Below are 16,756 nucleotides of genomic sequence, written 5' to 3'. Positions count from 1 at the left end.
TCATCATTGTAAAATATATGCATTCATAGCTCCACTCAGAACTTAAAATTACAATTTTTAAAACTTAATAATAAAAAAATATATAGGTATATTAATATTTAAATTTAATTATTTAGTGAACAATTTTGTTATTAAAGATACTAAGGATGAGTTGCTTAAACAGTAACTAAAAATGTAATGAATCAATAGTAAATTAATGGTCTTTTAAATATGATCAATGGTCAACGTTTAGTTCATTACATTTTAGTAAATTATTTTTATCTAGCATAAGCATAATATAGTTATGTATAATAAAACTTAATAATATTATAATAAAACATATCAACATGGTAATTTACATACTGATATAGTGACTTCAAAATGCAGTATTTTATGATCTGATATACTTCAATATGAATATAATCTGATATTTGTATTGCTAATTAGTACTTAATTAAAGTATTTAATCAATACTTTATCAAAAGTATTGATTAGTTTTTATCTAATGCAGGAACAAGATTCACAAAATCAACAATAAACACTAAAAATTTATATATTTTAAAAAAAAGATACGATATTAACTATATTATGTAAATATATTTATATATATGTATATATAATTTTGTTGTATTTTTACATTTAATAATAATAATTACAATAGTATTGATAAAAATGAATAATAAATATTATAATGTAGTAATAATACAGTAATATTATAAAATACTTTTAGAAATCGAAATTATATTCGTTTTACACAAAAATGTACAAACAACATTTTATAATTAAATAATATAACTTTTTTTATTTAAATTTCTTTACTATTCTTTTCAACTCAAATAAATTTATTAAAACAAAATAAAAAAATTTAACTAAGAGTTTACAATAAGTTAAATGTATATATTTATAAAAAAAAATAGTAATAATAAAAATGATCATAATAATAATAATAATAATATGAAATGTTTGATTGTTTAGACAACAATATTGATCCTTAAATATATTGTATACAATGTATTGCTCTAAGTAGATCTTGAATAATTTGTGAACCAATTTAGTGATTGAAATTGTTCGAAACTCATGATCGAAAAAATATAGTGTGATACTTTATATAAAGTAGCAAAAATTAAATATAAAACACGATGGTACAACTATTCAACGATAATAATTTAAACGCTATTACTTTCAACAATATAACAATACAATATAATAGAAAATAAACTATAGTTTAATATTCAACTATAATAAATCACAAATTTAAGAATTGTACTTATTAAATATAATATGATGATGATTAAGAAAAAAAAATGAAATACTTAAATATAATTAATAATTAAGATTTCAGGAAATCTTTATGTAAAAAAAAAAAAATTTACTAAACTTTAATGGGATGTTGAAGTGCATTTCTAAAAAATATTGTTTAAATAATGATATTATTTAGTTAGTCAAAGGTGTACTTGATGCTCCTAAGTTATCAATCTCTCGTTGAGCTTTAGATATTTTTACTTTATCTTTAGGCGTACCGTCTTCTCCAGTTTCCATGGCAAACATTTTCATTTTCTCTTTAAAACTTAATTTTTCTGGTACAGTACTACCTGCTTTGTTAGACATTTGTTGTTTTTGTTGCTCAGCTAGTAAACGCTGTCTTGGATCTCTAAAATGCAATAAAATAATTTTTATTTTTCTGACTTAAACTTGAATATAATATATTTATTAATAGTCTTATTTACCTGTATACTTCTTGTGATCCGATCACGCCTGGCGTATTACCACTTGTAAACTGAATGTCTGGACTTCGCGGTGATGCTAACATTGTTTCTGCCTGATCAATGAAATTCTATAGAATATAATATAAAATGTTAATCAAATATACATTATTTGAATATAGTAAAATATAATGTATATTTTATAATATGTATACATATTATAATAGTAATAAATAATAAATTCTTACATCAGGATCTTCAATAATTTTCTCCAATGTTGGAGAAGGTGGTGAGGGTGGCATTGATGTTGGATCTTGGAATGATACACGTTTAGGTGTGGTGTTTGCATTTGGTGTAGTTACTACTCCATTTGGTGTTGATGTAAGAACTTGCGCTCTAGGTGGGGTTGCTTTAGTTTCCACTTGGCTCATGATAGCATATGAAGATCCACGCTCGGGTGGCTGTGGCGGATCATTGTTGTTGGGACCCCCCAGTAAATTGTCCAATCGTTGAGATGGCAAACTTCCTTGTGAAGTCAAACTATAACCATAACCAGAATTATCCAATGATAAGTTGTTAGGTGGATTCACAGAACGGTTAAGTCTATTAGGTGTATTGTTATTATATGATTGATTCATTAGCTGTTGCTGTTGTTGTTGATACTTGAGTTCTTCCTCCTGAAATATAAAAACCAAAAATGTGAAACCAGGTTAGTGTAACTGTCATGATATCAGCATTTAATATTTATTCTATGCTTGTACAATTATTATTAACATAATTTATGTTTAGTACTTGTCAATGTAAATGCTATATACCAAATTTTATTATATTTGTACATTTTTCAATTAAAACTTAATTGTTTTACAAGATAAGTCTGTAAGTAGTGTTTGTAATAGTAACATGTCATCAAATCTACATGGTTATACTGTGGTTTAAGTTAAACAACTATTTATGTTATTATATTATTATTATATATTTTTTTGATTATTAACATGAATGTTTGGACTATGAGTTATTTGTATCAACATATTATTATTCAAAATGAAGAAATGTGATTTATTGCCTAATAAATAACCATGTACTAATATTAAAAACCAAACAATTTTTGGTGTTAAATTAAAAGAATTTCTTGAAAATAACCTAGAAAGTAAAAATTCTGCATTTTTAAGGCTAGGCTATTTTCATTTATAGATAGCATATTAAACTAATATATAATTACAGTAAATCCCACAACAGGTGAGTATCTTATGTTCTATGTATAACTTATTTTAACCTCAAGGTATGGTTTTCAAGCTGCAATTAGTCATATATTTTAATTTATAATTCATCAAAAATGACTACTTCACTGTAGCAAAACTTTTTAGATTGGATAGTCTCCACGGTGACTATATTACTTGTGGGGCCGTAAAATTTTTATTTTATTTATGTGCTTATGGAAAAAAATCATAATTATTTTTGACTCAAAATTAAATAATTAATCATTATCAATTAAGTCTAACGTTAGATAACCATTAGTCAATAATAATACAATTTTTATTGTATCAGACAAGTTTATCATTAGATTAGAGTATTAGAGTATTAGATCGACGACAACAATGACAACATTAATGATATAAACCCATAACTTTTATAATGGAATACAGTCATGTTTCTTTGCTAGATATTGTGCATAAATTTATACATATGTATTTAACGTTTAATAATATTATAAAACTTTTTTAAAAAATATATTTAATTTTCAATACATTTTAATAATTTATCTTTGTGAAATTAGTATATATTGTTTTAGTATATAATTAAGAAAAAACAATTAATAATTTTTATTAAGGGGGCCTAGACAGTTTACATTAAACTTAGATTAAACTTATGAGGCCTCATAACAAAAAAGTATGAGAAACACTATGAAACAGCCTTTTTTTTTAATTTATGTTTCTAACAGTTGTACTGGACTAGTGCAACAAAAAAAAAAAAAAAACAACAACAAGAACTTTACTTCTATTTTTGGTTAGTTTTAAATTTAAAAAAAATATAATTATTATTATTGAATTAAAAATTATAATTATTGAGAAGCCGTTACATCCTCCTGAAATGTAAGCTGAAAACACATTCATTGCTAAACAATATAATAATCATTAATCATTTAAAACTCGTTTAAATCATGGTTTTACACCATTTAAGAGATCAGAACTTTTCCTTTTTTTACATTGATTATTTTCAAAAATTGATTATAGCTATTAAATATTTTATATTGAAAAATATAATATTAATTACTAGCAAACCCGACAACACTATTACACTATTTTTGTACCTAAATATTATTATTATTTTGAAATTTTAAATAATTAACCTATGATGTTTATCAAATAATATTAATAAATAATAAAATAATGATGTTATTAATATTATTATTATTAAATTATCTTAAGTTCTTAACAAACCTTTCTTTTAATTTTCAATTCTGCTTCTCTCATGGCTTCCATCTCCACTTGTTTTGTTTTCATTTCTTTTAGTCTTCTTAACCGTTCTTTTTCATCACTAATTCTTTTAACAATAATAAAAATTATGTTATTACTCAGCACTAATTAAAATTCACAGTAAATATAAACATACCCATTAGAAGGTACAGGTTGTGGACCTCTTTGTGAACCATTCATGTAACTAAAATTATTGTTTGGAGTCCGAACTATATTTGCAGGCGGTCTCCTATCACTTTGTTGTTGAGCACTTCGCATCAATTGTTGAACTCTTTCATTTGCCTCCTAAATCAAGATTTAATTGATTTTAATAAATTTATAAACCATCAAATTATATTATAAAATAAAAATTATTAATTTTACTTGATCATCATCATCATCATCTTCTCCTTCTTCTTGAGCCCTACGTTCAAATTCTTTCTCTAACCTTAAAGCCCGCAATTGTTCTTCTTGACTAACAGATCTGTTTTGTCCAAGTGCAACAAGTTCACTCATTTGTTGATCACGCCACATTCTAGCAGCTTCTCTCCTACGTTCTGCTTCTTTTTCTTTTTCTTCTCTTTGCCAAGGATTAGTTCCCTGATATGGATATTGCTTGGATGGCTCTGTTGGTGTCTGATAGAAACCACCTCTAGGAGGTTCACCACCACTGGCCATATATCGGTTAGGCTCATTACGTGGAGGACTTGTCTGGTACAGTGGGTGAGTTGAGGTTGGTGGTGGAGGAGGTGGTGGTGGTGATTCTCTGTATGCTGGTGGCATGGGCTCAGGAATAGTAGCTCTCATTGGCTGATTAAATTGTTGAGAACGAACAATATCTTGTTGTGATTTTATTTGATCTCCAAGATATGGGGTAGTAGGTTTGGCTTCCTGGTAACCGTGATAAGGCTGAGCACGATTATGTGGTGGTCTCTGTTGTGTAGCATATTGGTGAGGGGACATGACTCCACTAGACCTCATTTCACGTCTACGAACTTCTTCAGTCATCTCTTGCAATTTTGCATCCTGTCTCAACATATCCCGCGATGATTGAGAACGCATTGTCATTCCCTGTAACAACAAATATTAATTATATTTTTACCAGATACTGGTGAAACAAAATCACAAGAACACAATTCTTACTTGATTCTGTAAATTATAAGTGTCCTTATTAGATATATATGCCGATGTTGGTCTGTCTTTTAAATGTTGTGTAGTGTCTGAGCTTTGTCTGCTTTGCAACGATGATTGTGAACCTCTAAAACTCTTTTGCAATTGATTTGGAGTTCTAAAAATATTAACACATTAATTTTAATTTATAAATTTGTATCTTCAAACAAATATACCTTTCATCAGGTGGACTTGGCAATTTTCCAGGTGGTCCATATCCATTTTGATCTTGGTTTCTGTATATTTGATTAACGTTTTGATAAAAACGTTCACTAGTCGCTTCTGGAGTAGGACTATTATACTGTTGTTGCATCAACAGCTGTTGCTGTACATGCTGTTGGTATGCAGGATGCTGTTGTGGTTGATATACACTCGGGTGTACAGATGGTGATCTTTCTGGTTGATAGTTTCCGTTTAAGAGATTTGGATTAGATGGTTGACGGTTAGCCATTTGGGAGTGTGGACGAGGATCATTTAGATTATGGCTAGACCTAAAAACAAAATGATTTTTTATTAAAATTAAGTAGACAAGTTATTTCGTCATGCAATTAGATAAAATGGTACTTTTTTTTACCGAGATCTAAGTGTATTTTGTTGATGAAGATTATATGTAGTTGAAGTGCGATTATATCCAGGATTAAATACTTCGTGTTGAGTTGGTGGTCTACCGACTACGGGAGGTATGGATGTGCTGGCCCCTTCAACGCCTATAATGAGAATAGATATATTTAAAATATATCAACAACTTTTCAAGTATAAAACATAATATTTAAATTTAGATTAGAAAAAAAACTTACTGTGGAGAGAAGGGACGGATTTCGAACTTTGAATTTGTGACAGATGGTGAGGTGGTGGACCTCTGGAGTTGATGTTTTGTTGTTCGCTCAACACCCGAGACGGTAGGTCCCGTTCGCTCATACGACGAGGACCTAATTAAAAAATTATATAAATTATCATTGCATACTTACCATTAAAAGTATCATTTGACTAAGCATTCAACTAAATAAAATAAACATTCAATAAACAATAACAAATAACAATCCAGTCAAGACTACGATACATGCATTCAGCTTTTCTAATTTTATCAAATAAAAGCAAATCAATAATTGCACATATTATTTAAACACAAATGTTTAATAAATTAAAGTCAATTCTAAAGATTTCTAAACGTAAAAAATTAGAACCATCAAATAAAATTAAAATAGAAACTTGGTAATAGTTGTTAAAAATAATTATTATATTTAAAAAAAAAAAATCAAACATCATAAAATGCAATATAATTGGCGGTTTAATGTTATAACTTATAATTATTTTGATTTTTGAGTATAAGAATATTCAATTTGTATCACTGTAAAATACCTACCTAACATTAAATGAAATTAAATATTTTAATGTCAAACCTAATTGCAAATTTTCCATACCCAAAGATCATAACGATTAACGACTGATACATATTAGTCGTAAATATAAACCTAAAAAACAAGAAAAACTCAAAACTATTATTTAACCATAATACTTTGTAAAATATTTCATTCTTTGAAAATTAAAAAATTAACATATCAAAACTATGAATAAATTAATTTATAAGTTTATAATGTATTATATGATAAATAAATAAACATACAAGTCACGTAAAACTTTTATTAACATAACAGCCATCAAAAAATAATACGATGATAAAAAAATACATAATATAATTAACAAAAAGTGTACTGTGCGACATAAAATTGTGATTTGTGTTTTAATCATTCGACAAAACAATTATTTAAATGCAAAATGATGGAATTTTCTCTCCGTATAACAAAAAACAACGGCATACAATGCCCAGAATATTATTTTACATCGTGTAAATTTTAAATTCATTAAGATATTTTTTATTTTTGAAAATATCTATTGCATGTATAGATAGGTAGTATTAGATACTTAAAATATTTCGATTTATGTTTCAAACATTTTAAATAAATATATTTATTTTATTTAAATCATTTAATCAAACAAAATCATAATTAGGAAAATGTTGCATCGAGATTTTGAATGAACCTACTGTTCGATTAATTTTATTAATACCACTTATTAGTAGAGAATCACATTAAACATACAAAAATAATATATATATATTGAAATTGATTATATCTAATTTAATAGTAATTCCCCTGCTGTGTTATATAAACCCAACAACATTATTCACTTTCGCTTAATACAATTATAATAAGAGTAGAAAATGTCCAGTTCCCACAAAGGCGTATTTAAAAAAATGCAAAAAAAGAAGAAAAAATGTGAAGTTTTTAAACTTTTCAACAAAACCTTTTTTGATTTTAAAACTATATAATTACATGCAGGAGGTAAAGCTATTAATTATTATACCCAACAAATGCAATTAAACACGAAACAGTGAAAAAAAACAGTAATGATAAATTGATTAAATTATATACAATTATTCGCATCACCTGTTACATTTAGATTTTTGGCACTAAATGTTACAAATGAGTTTTAACTTTAACCATTCCAATCAAGATTACGAAACATAAAATATCATGTTCTTAAGAATAGTTAAATTGTTTGAGGGGGTTATTGTATGAGTAGAAATGTATTATACTAATATACAATTCACTTAGTTCGTCATAAGTACATACAAATACTAATGTAAAATAATATTATTGATCATTTTTATCTAAATAATCATTCCCGGGTTTAACCTAATTACTATGATTTATTAATTCATTTTCATGGTTTTACCAGGAATAAAAACTCAAGGTGATTATTTCTTCAAGGCAGTCGCAATAGTTTAAGATTCTTCGTTAAAACTTTACGTAACACAGAATTCGCTGTAATTTTTGTTTTTGTTTATAATCATAAATTTATTTATATTTGTCTTCTCCAACTTAAGAATAATTGTTTTTTTAATTACGATTGCGACATTTATAATTTTTTAGTTTTGTTTTGGATGGAAATGTTTTTGGTGCAACCATAATTCAAAATTCATCGTTTAGCGTTAAATATAACAGTAAAAAAAGTTACCCACGCAATAGAAAAACGTGAGACAATAAATATCTAGCAGTGGTTATCGTATTGTGGCGAGAAAAAATGAATACATTTGTTATGTAAACGATTTGAAATTTAAACATTTACAATTATACGGCACCATCGATATTTAACCAAAACATATTATTTTGTTATTATTAAGAAAACCAAATTTTTAAGTGAAAAATATAACATTAAACGCTTAAATATTTATAAACATAAAAATCAACGGATGTAAAAATTTTAATAACTAAAAAAATGCAGAAACGATTTTAACCATTAATTAATTAATAATATTTTCGTAAAATTTGCATCGACAATTTTATCTCGAAATTATTGAAATATAGATAAAGATTATACAGTAAGAACTTTAATATATAGTTTTCTTTTTTCAATTTGACAGTATGCGGAGTTGTACTTACGTTTTGACCTAGAAAGTCAATGAATATATACTAAGTAAATTCTTTCTTCGTATTTTTAATTTAACGACTACCCCTTTCCATGACTAACCCCACGGGAATCCTTTACTGCCTGTACGAAGGTAATTTAACAGTTCTACACTCGTTGTATACCGACTACGGTATTCTAAGACACGACTGCATATAAAACATAAAAATACAACAACGTAATACAAATGCTGCACACCAAACAAAGCTATATAGCCAACGTACTATAACTACAGAATAAGCAAAAGCTAGCGGATTTTTTTTCGTTCGTTCGTTCTTCTATATGTACAGTTTTTCGTTACAAGTGTGTATTTCAGTGCTCACAGCGAATTATTATGATTATCGGGTGGTTCTGCAGACGAACAACAACCTGCAGCACTGTGTCGTGACGATGACGACGACGGCGCCGGTACGTCTGTATTACCGACGACGCGCCAGAGGTCTGCCAACGCGAAGCCGCTACTTCTCGACTCTAACTTTCTTAACCTCCTAATCCGCCTGCCTTTTAATCCGGTGCGGAGGACTCGCCGTAGACCATCCTTGGGCGGCGGTGACGACGATGAAGATTCGGACGATCCGCCGTCCGAATCGTGCGACTGTGGCGGTTCCTCTTCATCCAAGAGCGTATCCTGATGCTCCTGGTTCCAACGCAGCACACCACCCACACTAGCCGACTTCATCTTCATCAGCAGTAGCTCCTTGTTGGCCATGTAATCTCGGATGGCTTCCCGGCGCCGGTTTTTTTCGGCTAACAGCCCGTCTCGAAACTCTTTTTCCGTTTTCTCCACGTCCAGGAACACATTTTTCACTTGGTCGTACACGTCTACGCTTGAGTATCGCCTATGAGACCGACAAAAGTTCGACACGGACACTGTGTCCGAGCTTTTGCTGTAATTGACGGTGGCGGCTCGGTGATCAGTCGCTGCCGGCTGCCAGTTAAGAGTTGTCTGGGGTTGCTGGCATCCGCCCTTCAGCTGATGGTAACGAGTCACTGTCGCATCGTCACCGCTTGCACAGTCGACACCGACACCGACACCATCATCGACTGAACTCAGGGAACTATCGAATGCAACGCTCTTCCTGAAAGACTGTCGCCTGTTTTGCGTCGCGTTCGATAAAGTTCGCTGCTGTTGCTGATGCACGTCAGCCTCGCCGTCGCTCGTCACTTCGGTCAAAACGACACCACCGCTCCTGTTGTTCAGTCGATCGTCACTAACGCTCATAGGCCGTATAAACACCATTCGAATGGGTTGACGGACCACTTCGTAATCATCACCACTGCTCGTAACATCAACACCACCAACACTATTTCCACCATCGAACGACGAGGACGAGGACAACGAAAAATCGTTTTCGCGGTGGTGATGATGATGGCGAAAATGATGATCAGAAGTCGCAGAGATGCCGAAGAAATCGGGTTCGGACCTGTAGTGTCGGGGCGTAATAACGCCGATCTCGCCCAACCTGGAGAACCTCTGGGTCAGCTCTGCCACTTTACCATAGTTGACGATCTCATCCGTATCCAATGAACTGGATCGTTTGCCACGTAGCCTAGACGTGGCTGCGGCGGAGGTTAGCTGTAAATGACTGGCACCACCAAAGCGATGGTCGTCATCAGCAGAAGAGTCTGAATGAACGTCTTGACTAAATCGCCGAACTTTGGTCAGAAAATTTCCTGTTACGATATCTTCAAGTTCACGGAGCACTTTGTTCCGTTCTTCAGCCGTAAGTTTGTTATTCTGGCTACTCGCGATTTCTTCCACGGCGCTATTATTACGGTCGTCTTTAGCACTTATGACAGAAGACAACGATGACGAAGATGACTTGAGCGATTTGCCTTCGTCGCAGTTATCGCCACCACTGCCGCCTTCACCACAACAACACTCATTATTGACCATACCGTCAAACACATTTTCATTGGAATCGAAGTCTGGGTCTTTGTATGACTCAACAGCGCTAGCGTCCTCCACGTCACAGTTGATCAGCTTGGCTTGGTGCTGTTGGAAGATGTCCTCACACAAGCACAGCTCATTTTCCGGTGGTATTTTATAGCATTTCTTACGGACGTCCGGCACTGACAGATAATCGGATGGGGGTTTGTAAGAAGGCATGTGCCCAAAGCGGGGTTGCGTAGGATCCCTGCAGCACGCTACGTTTGTTCTACCTGCAATACCACCACCACCAACACCTATAACCCACACACAATTCACCTGATAAAGATAGCACGTCCGTCATCCAAGTGGTTATCACCTCTTCATCGCTACATTCGTGTATGTCATGCATTGATAAACTGCCTTGCGGGATTTTTGCTTTCACGCGGGGCTGATAATCAGATATTGGCCTTTCCCTACGGACGGAATCTAACAACGGGTGATTTTTAGTTGTAAATATATATTACATGGTCGGCCTTTTAATGGTGTTTCAATATTTCGATCAAATAGAGGCTTTTCAGTTGAAAGATATGCGAGCCGAGTCATTTGCTTTTGCTGGACGCTTCACGAGAATGATTTATAGAAAGCGATCGACTCACGTTACCATGCGTCGATTTATATTAAGCGAGTTAGTCATAAATATGAAAAATAAATCATTAGTAGAAGTAAAATTAGTGGTTTTAATCGATTAAATCGTCTCGGCGGGTTTGTTCACAAATCACCAACAAAAGCACTTTTATCAACATCCCGGTTATACAACAACATTCTCGTGTTATACACAATATTATTAATGAAATTATATATATATAAGATCGTTTTATATCTTACCTCTAGTCATGACAGGAGATGGCTGAGAAAGTAACGTAGCCAGACCATGGTGTATAGCACCTTGTTTAGCTACTTCTAATGACACAATCGGTCCCGTACGTACCAAATATTCCGCTGCCCTAAATTAATAATTTAAAATAAAATAGAGAACTTTAGAAAAATTATGTGACTTACTTTTCTTGAGTGATGCCAACAAGACTTTGTCCGTCAACTTTTAACAGTTGATCGCCAGCTTGAAGTCTTCCGTCCTAATAAAAAAAAATAACATAATTTAATTAATTTAATTATTAATATTATCGATGAATCATTGTAATTCAATCAAAATAATTTTATTACTTACCGCGTCCGCAGCGCCTCCTTTCACTACAGATTTTATGTAAATACCTAGTCGTTCTTGGCCAGCACCCTGGAAAAAACGGATAATAAAAAATACTTAATATTATAAATCACTTAAAATCATACACACGGTAGCTTACCTTTGCCGCCACAATGCTCAAACCCATTCCGTTGTTGGACTTGTGCAACCGTATTGTTTGTACGTCCGGTTCAGGTGCTTGCATAGCACAACCACCACTCCTATTACTTAACGCGCTCGGACTTCGGGCCTGTTCAAAATTTAAAAAATCAATTAGGCTGCATTTAATATATATTATTATTGTTATTATTATAATTAACAAATAAATTAAAAATTACGTTAGGCAAAAAGTAGACGGTCCACAATCCAGACGCGTTTGAGTGAAGTGTCAAACGACACATACCAGCTTGTTGGAGAGGTTGAATAAATTCAATGAGACCCGGAGGTACGCCTCTAGCCACCTCGTAGCTGAACCCTTCTTCAGGTTGTACAAATGTGATCATGAGTTCGTCTTCTTCCTCCAGCCGTATCTCACGGCCATCTGACCGAGCAAGTTCATCCGCCAAATTTTCAGCAACCTAAAAATAAACGAAAACTGATTAATCGATAACGTTATAACTGTTTTATTTGATTACGATATTCGCTTTCAAAATTTGCGGAAAAATAGTAAATCGTTAAAATATAATTAAATATTTTATAATATTTAACCGTTACCCGAACAACGTTGTCTATGAGTTCATGAGGTAGTCTCGGTTCATCGGGCGCTGGTTGATATTTAACTAACAGGGCTTTGAGCTGCAGCGAATTAAGCTTGAAACACGTGGAAGTGATGCTTGCCAAATCTTCGCCGGTATATTTTGGAGCCTAAACAGTAACGACAAGTAGAAGAATATTATTAAATAAGCACGGGGTAATCACATGGCTTATTCAGCAAGTATGTTATCACTTACGTGCAGCAAGTCCGCAGCTTGAGAAATCAACGCCAACTGACAGTCGGCGGAAACTTCTAAGCCCTGTCTTTCGGCCCACGCCTGCAAACGACCAATACGTGACTTCAAACGCGCACCCCAAGCGCGCGTGTAGTAACTCGTATCAGCGGTGATTAGACGGTTAAACGCCCAAGCATTGATGAATCTAAATACTTGATTGTATACTTGAATTGTCAGAGACGCGTTCACGCGGCCTTCACGAAGTGTGGTCATCATTGTACCAAGCTTACTGACGATCTGTGCAAACGGAAAAACATCAAATTACTATATTGCACATTATACTTGTATAGATTGTATAGGTTAATTACAAATTTTAAGTTAAAAAACAAATACTGCGTCAGGCATCAAACGTCGAAATATGAATAAAAAATAAATATAACAAACCGAATTAGCGGGTAAGTGTTCGTTATCAGCATCCGTGTTATCTGCAAAAAGGTCAGGCAACACCGACATCAGTTCTTCCAGTATACACTCAACAATAAATCTGACAAACATTAAAACAATAAATAAATAATGAATACCAAAATGAAATTATATTACGGAATTAAATAAAAAAAAAATAATAAATACCGCATAGCCGCTTGCTGGGTGTCGTGGAGCATTTCAATGGTCTCCGTTAAAAAATTAGACAAATGGCGATCACTATGTAAAAATTGTCGTAATTCAGTGACGATTGCGAGCCAAAATGATAGTAAAGTCAAATCATTTTGTTTTCCCTAAAAAATAAAATTGACCCCATTATAATATTTAAACAATATTCTAACAATAAAAACCTAAAATAATAATATTTCGTACATAAGTATGGACACTTACCTGTATCATAGTATATAGTATAGTGGCGACTTTAGCAAAAGTTAATGATAAACGATTGGCTCGTTCCATCGGTGTGACGTCGGGTCGATACGAAGTCGATGCCCTATACCTAGCCAATAGGTACAGACAATAAGCGGGAGCATGTTTAAACGTTAGCGTCGACGGATCAACATCCATGGTAACCGCATGAATCCACGCTTCTTCAGTCTCTTCCCGTACTTCTAGGACGCAAGGTAAAATGTTGTCTGCAACCGGGGCAGTGCTGGTGCGACCATATACAGCAGACAATCTAAAATAATGTCAATAATAAAGACTTTATATACGTAGATGTTGGACGTCGCTGAACGCGGAAAATAATGTATAAGGTATACACGCATGGTATTATCAGCCAACATCGCTTCGGTTAATAATAATAAGTATAAATAGTGTGATTTAATAATTATAATACCGATTGCCATCACGGCTGCTTGTGATCGATCTCTGCGATCTAGTGTCATCCTTATTCCCTTGGCTAGAAGTGGAGCGCGTTTCAATATTACCGTCCACGTCAAAAGTTGTCTCAAAGTTTTGTTGCATAACGGCTGAGTGCTGGGTGTTGTCTACCGACCCACTAATTAAGTGTTAGAAAAAACAAAAACAAAAAAAAAAAAACAAATAATAACGACAAACTAAAAACCAAAAGCACGTGCAAAAATAAATATCAAGCAATTAAAGTAAATATAATAGTGAAGTATAATCGCAGTGTATCTGGCGATTGTGTCTGTGGATAAAATAATAAAAAGTATTATTTACCTGTCGTAGTAGTCTTGAACGTTTCTCAGGGAATTGTTACGAGGTCGCGGTCGTTCGTCGTAACATGGATCCAAGAACCTAAGATTGTTCAGTCGACCGAATTTCACTATTGAGCCGTTCTATACCCAACACACACACACAAACAATCATTTTTATTTACTTTAAACAACTTCAACAACTTCTCAAGTATATGTATCCATTGGTGGTAGTCAACGTATGGTTCGAAATCTTAGTATTTACGACTCGTAATCTCAATTCATAGAACAAAATTACCAATGTTCTATAGCATTATTGTTATACTATTATTATACCATTCCAAGTTAAAGAACATATTATCTCTAAATAGTTGTAGCCAGCTCTGTACTCTCATAATACCTTTCATAATAAATATAATTCGTTTTAATGTCTTTAATAACTATAATATTTTATTATGGTGCAAGACCATAGGACTAACTAAAGCTAAAACAAAATATTATAAAAAATTATGTTTATACTTTTTATTACTTTTATAGTTAAGTAAGTATAGTTACAGTTATATAGGAAGTGTTATATCATAGTAAATATATACGATAAGTTTTCTTTGTTTGGCTCCTGATACTCGCATTTAACATACGGTGATGTTCACTAAAATTATCTCCATGTCGCTGACCACCACTGCAAAGATATAGTATATACATTATAGGCAAATTATGCACGAAACTCACCTGAAGTATAGTGGTCTCGAATATCCGTTGCCCGCCGACATAAGTCTCCGCATCTCTGCTACAGGGCGTCACAGTGACAATGCCCTCTGTGTGCGCGATTACGCAATGTCGGGGTTGGATGTTGGGACCGTTGAGTTGAAGACATTGAGCATTACTTGGTTGATTCTGTCTCTCGCAACCCACTTCAGTCACATTGGGATGAATTCGGTACCGTTTGGGGTTCACCATTTCCATACCATCTGCGAGAAGATGAATATACGGTAAATACAAATAATTGAACCATAAACAAGATGATAAGTAAACACGATATTATTTTACCGCTAACTCTATTTACTGCACGATAATAATTTATTTTTTTAATTGTTCAAACAAATCATAAGCACTCGAAAATATATACTATTTACCGTTACAATAATTAGTACCATATATACCAATTCAACAACCATACATACGGTTACTAATATTAAATGATTACAAAAACATAAATTACATTACTAAATAAAGATAATATATGTATACTAATACGATTTTTAAATGGCAAACACAACATATACGATATTATTATTGATTAAAATTGTACAATGTACAAAACGATAATATTATTATAATAACAAAAATGGACACAAATACACGGAATTCGTTAAAAAAAATACAAAACTCGCCAATAATCAAATAACATTTCTCGTAAACAATATATTTAAAGCACTAAAATCCCATTCTCATTCAACTTCATGTAATACGCATTTCATTTTAGGCAAATGTTAAATTACCAATATTAATTTCAGTTAAAGTGACGGACGAGGTCACTTTTATAATAAACCGAAGTGTTTCATCCAGTTGACAGGTTCAGTTAACGAAGCAATTCATGGTAAAGCTTTCGCGATCGATGCGGAGAAAAAAATAATTTGAAAGGTTTTCTTTTTTTGTTAAATTTTATTTCTTAGAATTACAAAAATAAAATAACTATAACTATACATATTAAAATATACTGAATACTGACCAGCATTGAGCTCTAAAAAGAACGGCAATCTATCCAGACCGTCCTCGTATCGGTATTCCAACATTTCGCTAGTGCTGTTTTGCTGGTTCCACTTGTGTGTCGGTTTCTTTTTCCGTTTTCTAGGATGATAATCGGCCGGCCTCCGTCGCACATGGAACATGATCGAACCTATAACATATAAACGTTTTCATTTACCGATTTTATCTGAAAAATATGTTGATCTTTCTACGTAAATATTAGTTGAGACTATGCGAATAATAAATAATACTACGTTGTAAAAAACTAAAATTATTTTTTTTAATTCGGGTACCTACTTCATTATTAACAACTATAAAAATAATTAAGGGTTAAAAAAAATACCCTAGTAACCGTTGTTACTTTTATTTATTTTATACGTGTCTTAGTCTCTAAATAAAACCATTTTCTTATAAGTTATAATTTATTATCGATCTGAACGTGTGCTACTGTTAGAATATTACACCATGTTTTATGTTTGACGTAAATATCTTGGCAACAAATTTTATATTGAATATCAAATAACTTAAGTTAATGAAATATAAAAAGACTTAAGC

The 16,756-nt window shown here is 32.3% G+C and overlaps 1 protein-coding gene across 7 annotated transcripts in view; it reads right to left on the bottom strand.

Annotated features, from left to right (window-relative positions):
- Positions 1–516: 516 nt before the first annotated feature.
- Positions 517–16,756, bottom strand: part of LOC114127018 (afadin) — a 66,063-nt gene continuing 49,823 nt past the window's right edge. For 4 of the 7 annotated variants that reach the window (XM_050202211.1, XM_050202215.1, XM_050202213.1 and 1 more), the window contains 25 exons: positions 16,185–16,352; positions 15,185–15,423; positions 14,481–14,599; positions 14,137–14,298; positions 13,689–13,977; positions 13,446–13,591; positions 13,260–13,359; positions 12,837–13,112; positions 12,601–12,750; positions 12,225–12,464; positions 12,008–12,136; positions 11,872–11,937; positions 11,706–11,779; positions 11,532–11,650; positions 9,275–10,960; positions 6,103–6,234; positions 5,880–6,012; positions 5,482–5,796; positions 5,279–5,423; positions 4,520–5,206; positions 4,293–4,441; positions 4,121–4,223; positions 1,931–2,359; positions 1,707–1,813; positions 517–1,630 (listed from right to left, as the gene is read on the bottom strand). In XM_050202211.1, coding sequence (XP_050058168.1) covers positions 1,414–1,630; positions 1,707–1,813; positions 1,931–2,359; positions 4,121–4,223; positions 4,293–4,441; positions 4,520–5,206; positions 5,279–5,423; positions 5,482–5,796; positions 5,880–6,012; positions 6,103–6,234; positions 9,275–10,960; positions 11,532–11,650; positions 11,706–11,779; positions 11,872–11,937; positions 12,008–12,136; positions 12,225–12,464; positions 12,601–12,750; positions 12,837–13,112; positions 13,260–13,359; positions 13,446–13,591; positions 13,689–13,977; positions 14,137–14,298; positions 14,481–14,599; positions 15,185–15,423; positions 16,185–16,352 — 6,380 coding nt within the window. In that variant the 3' untranslated portion in view covers positions 517–1,413. Of the gene's footprint in view, positions 1,631–1,706; positions 1,814–1,930; positions 2,360–4,120; positions 4,224–4,292; positions 4,442–4,519; positions 5,207–5,278; positions 5,424–5,481; positions 5,797–5,879; positions 6,013–6,102; positions 6,235–9,274; positions 10,961–10,982; positions 11,133–11,531; positions 11,651–11,705; positions 11,780–11,871; positions 11,938–12,007; positions 12,137–12,224; positions 12,465–12,600; positions 12,751–12,836; positions 13,113–13,259; positions 13,360–13,445; positions 13,592–13,688; positions 13,978–14,136; positions 14,299–14,480; positions 14,600–15,184; positions 15,424–16,184; positions 16,353–16,756 lie in introns of all 7 variants that reach the window. The other 3 variants (XM_027991094.2, XM_050202212.1, XM_027991095.2) reach the window with 3 other exon arrangements.

Source organism: Aphis gossypii, chromosome 2 (assembly GCF_020184175.1).
Source record: "Aphis gossypii isolate Hap1 chromosome 2, ASM2018417v2, whole genome shotgun sequence".
NCBI lineage: Eukaryota > Metazoa > Arthropoda > Insecta > Hemiptera > Aphididae > Aphis > Aphis gossypii.
The sequence above is the reverse complement of the archived record's forward strand: the minus strand, read 5'-3'. Positions and strand labels throughout refer to the sequence as shown.